Genomic DNA, 6060 nt, shown 5'->3' with positions numbered 1-6060 from the left:
CTGGCCAGATGGGGAAGTAGAACTAAAGAGCTTGCTCAGCCAGGGCCCCACTCACTGATGATTCATCATAAGGTCTCCTGACAAGAAGGGTGGGGCCTCCACTAATGAACATGAACTTGGAGCCAGAGGGCCTGAGCAGTGAGGACCCCCCCACTCCCACACCAACTTTGGTAAGGTCCAGCTGGAGAGAGGCCAGGATGGGGGTCCAGAGCTCAGGCTTGGGATCAAATCCTGGCCTGTCACCAGATGTATGACCTTTTCTGCAGGCACTGGACCTTGCTAGGCCTCAGTTTCTTCATCTGTAAATTGGGTATAACAACAAGACTTCCCTCCTGGGGACACTGTGAAGATTAAATGAGATCTTACTTGAAGGTAGTACTTTCCAAGGTTGGGTACATGCTTAAGAGGGAAACTGAGGCTCAGGAGGTGAAATACCTCATACTCCCAGAGTCCCTGGTGAGGGACCCTGTCTTCAGATTTCCAGTTGTTCCTCCTCACTACCTGCAGAGGCCAGGCGCCAGCTGGGAGCCGGCTGAGGGCCCCCCTGCCCCTATCCATGCAGACAGAAATGCTGGTGGAGACTGTACAGGCCAAACTCCTTCCTTTATTGGATTTTCAGTAAAAATACCGACCATATCAAAGTCTCCACACAGACTCCTAAAAAGCTTAGCCGATTGGGACTGAGATGGGGCGGGCATGGGGTGCTTCCTCCATCAGGTTCTGAGGCGTCTGGAGCGCCGGGGCAGTGGGGGCCGAGGGGGTGTGGGCATCACCTTGCTGGGGGTTTTGGCTGTGTCCTGGGTACTGGGCTGGCTGGGTGCACGGCCGCCAGCGGTGAACAGAGCGGTCAGGGCGTTCCGGGCGTTGATGGCACACCGGCGGCTCAAGGGCCTGGTGGTGGGGCTGGGTTTCTTGGCCTTCTTGTATTTCTAGACACAGAGAGTGCAGGTGAGGTCCGGGCTTCCTCCCCACCTGGCGTGCTCCTGGCCACAGGCTGCTTCCCTGGCCCCGCTGAGACAACGTTGGACATGCGGTGTGATCCTGTGTGACGTGCTAGCCTCTCTGGGCGGACCTCTAGTGCTAATCCCTCAGCACCACCCGCTCCAGAACAATTGCAAAAAGACCTTGGCCCCAACCTGGTTTGGATTCCCTTTGTGGGTAGAGCCTCTCGTTGGGGGCTGTGCCCAGGGGCTAAGGCCAAGCCTAGAAGGGAGGTGGCCACCGGCTCTTCCCATCAGCTCGGACAGTCTGACCCCCCTGGGCAGGGCGGAGCGGGGCGGGAAGCTGGACTCACCTGCAGGTTCTCAAAGTGGGCCAAGGACTTGCAGTGGGAGAGCTGCGCCCCCGAGTTGCTGTGGTAGAACTTGTGGCAGATGCGGCAGACATAGCCCATCACGGGCACCAGGAAGTCCACCCCTGAAGGACAGCAGGGTCTAAGCGCTCACATCCCCACGCCAGACTGGTGCCTCCCCCCAACCTAGGGGCCTAGCCTCCCCTAATACCCTCCAGGTGGGCAAAGAGACCAGGACGAGGGGCCAGGCTACCTGGCCAGGACGCTGTGACTGGGACCCGAGGCCCGCCGCTCCTGCAGGTGGCATCAGGGCTGGGGTCTTACCGTATGCGGTGTTGGGGCTGTAGGTCTCTGAGCCTTTCCACTCCTCTATGGATATGTCTCTGGATCTCATCTGGAAACACACCAGTGTGGGCCCCGGTTGGTTCTGGCTTCCCTTAGTTTCCTCCTAAACACAGGCGGGGCCTGGACCCACCCATGCTCTTCAGTGCCAGCCCCTTGATTTCCAGGAGGAGGCTGTGGGTGGCATCCTCTAGGCCTTTGCCCGTGCTGGGCCTGTCCCACAGAGTGCCCTTCCCAATCTATATTTTCCAGGTGCAGCTCAATCTGTCCCCTTCTCCGGGAAGCCCTCCTGTTCCCACAGTGGCCATAATCCATGCCCAACACATCACATGTGGCATTTCATCGAATCCTCGTAACAACTTTCTATGGTTCACCCATTTCACATATGAGGAAACTAAGGCCCAGGCTCATTAACTCACTTGCCCAGGGTCACCCAGCTGGTTGATGGAGGAGTAGGGTGGTGAACCCTGGTGAGCCCCAATCCGTGGTTAGCCTTTACCATGAACCCCTGCCAGCTCCTAGAGGCTGCAGAGACCACAGTCTTGGGCGGGGTGGTCACCTGCTCGACATGAGCCCCTTCCAGACAAGGCCATGCCTAGCAGTGCCCTCCACCACTTACCAGGCAAACAAATACAGCCTCTAAAAATGATGACCACCCCCAAGGCTGTGGCCCTTCCTTACAGTCTGAGCTGGGACTATTACTTCTAAGCAGAGAAAACGGAGGCTTAGAGAAACCAACGGGTTCGCCCAAGGTCATGCCACTACTGATTTCTGAGCAGCAAAGCTGGCATCACCCCCAATTTGTTTAGGCCTGGAGGCCACGCCTGCAACCCTCCATCCACAGCCCCTCTGTGCATGCCCTCTTTGGCTGCCCCCTCACCGCCCTGGACTGTGACTGGAAAGCTCTATGAGGACAGGGGCCAGGCCTTGGTCCTGGCTATTCCTGGTATCCAGGACCAGGGCCTGGCCCAGAACAGGTGCTCCAGAAACACCTGTTAAACTGAAAAGCTCCTCCAGCTCCTCACTCATGGGAGACAGCAGAGCTGATGTATTCTAAGCACAGGCTGTGGAGTCTCGCTTCCTCGCATCCAAATGGGTGAGACTCTGCCAAGAAAGTGCCTGGTTACACGCCTAGCATATAGTAAGCACTCAACAAATGTTGACTGCGGGAGTTCCCTGGTACCCTAGCAGTTGGAATTCCAGGCATTCACTCCCATGGCTCAGGTTCAATCCCTGGTCAGGGAACTGAGATCCCACAAGCCATGTGGCATGGCAAAAAAAAAAATGTTGAGAGCTTCCCTAGTAGCTCAGTGATAAAAAATCCCCAGTCCAGGAAGATCCCACATGCCGAGGAGCAACTAAGCCCGCGTGCCACAACTACTGAAGCCCTAGCGCTCTAGAGCCTGTGCTCTGCAACTAGAGAAGCCACTCCGGTGAGATGCCTGTGCACCCAACTAGAGAGGAACCGCCACTCGCCACAACTAGAGAAAGCCCGCGCGGCAATGCAGACCCAGAACAGGCAAACATTAACAAATAAATAAAATTATTTAAAAAATTGGGCAATCTGGCAAGCTTTCTCTGTAAAGAACTTGATAATAAGTACTTTAAAAAAAAATAAAATTGACTGCTCTCGCCACCATCATCATCACCATCATCACCTTTCACGGACTTTCCCATATGTACCACGTAGCTCCCCTCTCCATGTCTCTGCGATGCTATTCTCTTGGCCTAGGACGCCTTTCTCTTCCGCAACACAAGAAAAAATTTCAAGCAGGCTTTCAAGACCTTGCGTATTTCACCTGCCACCCTACCGTCGTCATGATGCATATTTACACACTGTCATGTTGAAACCGGTTCCTAATACTACTAGATCGAGGCATGTCTTTGTGCTTGCAAACGCCAGCACAGCGTCTCCTGGCCCCTGGGAGGTGGGGGGAGGTCTCTCCTGGTCTGGGAGTCCAGCCTCCAGCCTCCTTTCCATGCCCTCTTTCCCCAAGCACCTGCTTGCAGAATTCCTCCTCAGCCTCGATCTCTTCTTCCTCCTCGTCATCCTCCTCCTCTTCTTCATCGCCCTCAAAGCAGCCCACAGCATCCACCGTGATGAAGTGGTCCTCGTCTTGGCCGGCTATATCCTTCTCCAGTGTCTTCAGCTTCCCGGGGAGGGTAAGGGCTCAGGTCAGCTCTGGGCAGCCACAATGTGACACCCCAAGCACCTCACACCCCAGAGAGCTCCAATCCCTCCAGCCCTGCTATGTATTTGGACTGGGATACACCTCAACTGCTGTGTGGCCCTGCCCAAGACTCTATGCCGCTCTGGGCCCCTGTCCTCTGAGGGAGCTGGGGTTACCTCATTGGCTTTGTCCTTATGGCCCTGGGACTTCACGTGCTCCACAAACTTGCGGGGGGTCTTGAAGTAGCGGTTGCAAATGGTGCAGAAAGGTCGCAGGGATTGTTTGGCGAACTGAGGAATGGAAGGCAGGCCCAGTGGGCAGCGGGGGCGGCCAGTGTTCCCAGGTGCAGCGGGCAGGGCCCAGCAAGACGCCACCCCCCACCTGCAGGCCTCAGGTGTGCTACCTCCAGTCTCAGGGTTAGGGTTAGAGTCAGGCCACTCTGCAATCAGCAGACTGTGCTCCACAGAACACGGGCAAACACAAGACGGGATGGCAGATGGCAACAGAGAGACAGGACAGTCAGAAGACAGACAGGGCAGGCGCCAGAGGACCCCATGAGCCCCGAGGCTGAATGCGGGGTGAGATGGTGCCTCGCCCACACTGGACAGATGGGAAACTGAAGCCCAGAGAGGAAACATGACTGACTCATCACGAGCTACAGCCATGCAGGGACAAAGACTGACGTTTACTTTCTGCTTCCAACCTGGGCTCCCTCCTCCCCAGCCCTGGGCCTGGAGACCACACACGCGGTGCCTTTACAGCCAGCGGCGGGGGCGCCCTGGTACCTTGTGGTCCTGCGTCCTGCGGTGCTGGATCAGGTCCCCCATGTAGTAGAGCTGGCAGGTGTTGCACCAGCGCCTGGGTGGAGGCTCTCTGATGACAATCAAAACAAGTATGTGTGACACCGCATTCTTGTTGGAAAGACAGCCGCTCTTCCGGATGCTCCATAAATGGAATACAAGTCCAACAGAATCGGTTTTTTTTGGAACCTTAACAAATGGATTCTAGGGTTCGTCTAGAAGAATGCTTAAGAATAAGAGAGAAGACTCGGTGGGAGGGATGAGATTTAGAAGCACTGGGGACACCAGGAGGCCACCAGGACAGGTGACAGAGCTGAAAATATCTGGCCTTGAGAACTCTTTATCCTTCAGTTTGGATGCCCTGTCTTTCCCAGAGCTTGTCTGAGCCCTTCCCCAATTCCAGGACCTGTCTCCATGCCTGTTAAGTCAGGCCCCGCTCTGGGACCCCCAAAGTCCCACTGCCATAGCACTGTGCACAGTGGATTGAGAGGACCTGATTCCCTCTCTGCCCTCACAGCACCCCGGCATCCCTGGGGTCTGGCAGGGGATCAGTTCAGAGCTTCTGACTGTGAGGGAAGGACAGACAGCCCAAAGGAAGGACTGCCGCATTCTGGGTGGGGCCGAGTCAGGATCCAGCAGTGTCAGGACGCAGTGTAGCGAATCTTCTCCACCTGAAGCTTGTTTACAGCTTGGGCTACAGCTCTGCATTCTGTCGCAAGATCTATTTTTATATAGTCAAACTCATTCTGCAAATGCAATTTTGGATCCTGTTTGGTCCTGACATTGCATCATGCATATGTTTCCACATTGTCAGCAATTCCCTGCCGTTGTCCTATATATTATTAGTTCTCCTACCAAGTGGAAGAACTGATCTAAGTCCATAGTTTGGGATATTTTAGATCATTTCCAAGTAAATGTTTTCACCACTGCATGAACTCTGCAAGGAACATCTCTGTGTCACCTTTCTCCTGGCTTTATGCTAATTTGGCCCAAGTGTAACTCCTAGGTCAGCAAGCCAGGGGAGGCTTAAGGGTGGAGAACATCCCACAAAGCCACAGGGAAGTTCCGCTCAAACTGAGACCAGCTAACAGAGACGCAGCCTTTAGAGAGAGCTCCCCGTCACTCAGGGAATGCAAGCAGAGGCCACCCAAGGGCCCTTCCTGTCCCCTTACCCCACCCAGGGAGCTGCAAGCTGTGACTCTCTGTAAATCCTCATGGCGGAGCCCCTGACCACTGACTCAGGGCCTATCCGACCAGGGAAAGGATCTGATTTGGCCTCCACAGGACTCATTTCTTATTTTTTTAAGATTTTTTTTTGGGGGGGTGTGAATCATTTTTCTAAAGTCTTTGTTAAATTTGTTACAATACTTCTGTTTTATGTTTTGGTTTTTTGGCCACAAGGCACATTGGATCTTAGTTCCCCAACCAGGGATTGAACCCACACCCTCTGCACTGG

The 6060-nt window shown here is 54.7% G+C and overlaps 1 protein-coding gene across 2 annotated transcripts in view; it reads right to left on the bottom strand.

Annotated features, from left to right (window-relative positions):
• Positions 1-584: 584 nt before the first annotated feature.
• CIZ1 (CDKN1A interacting zinc finger protein 1) overlaps positions 585-6060 on the bottom strand; it is a 17835-nt gene continuing 12359 nt past the window's right edge. For both annotated transcript variants that reach the window (XM_010856863.1, XM_010856862.1), the window contains exons 13-18: positions 4590-4677; positions 3981-4094; positions 3634-3783; positions 1616-1685; positions 1295-1416; positions 585-929 (exon numbers count right to left, since the gene is read on the bottom strand). In XM_010856863.1, the coding sequence (XP_010855165.1) occupies positions 714-929; positions 1295-1416; positions 1616-1685; positions 3634-3783; positions 3981-4094; positions 4590-4677 (760 nt within the window). In that variant the 3' untranslated portion in view covers positions 585-713. The remainder of the gene's footprint in view (positions 930-1294; positions 1417-1615; positions 1686-3633; positions 3784-3980; positions 4095-4589; positions 4678-6060) is intronic.

This window comes from Bison bison, unplaced genomic scaffold, assembly GCF_000754665.1.
Source record: "Bison bison bison isolate TAMUID 2011002044 unplaced genomic scaffold, Bison_UMD1.0 scf7180017864375, whole genome shotgun sequence".
NCBI lineage: Eukaryota > Metazoa > Chordata > Mammalia > Artiodactyla > Bovidae > Bison > Bison bison.
The sequence above is the reverse complement of the archived record's forward strand: the minus strand, read 5'-3'. Positions and strand labels throughout refer to the sequence as shown.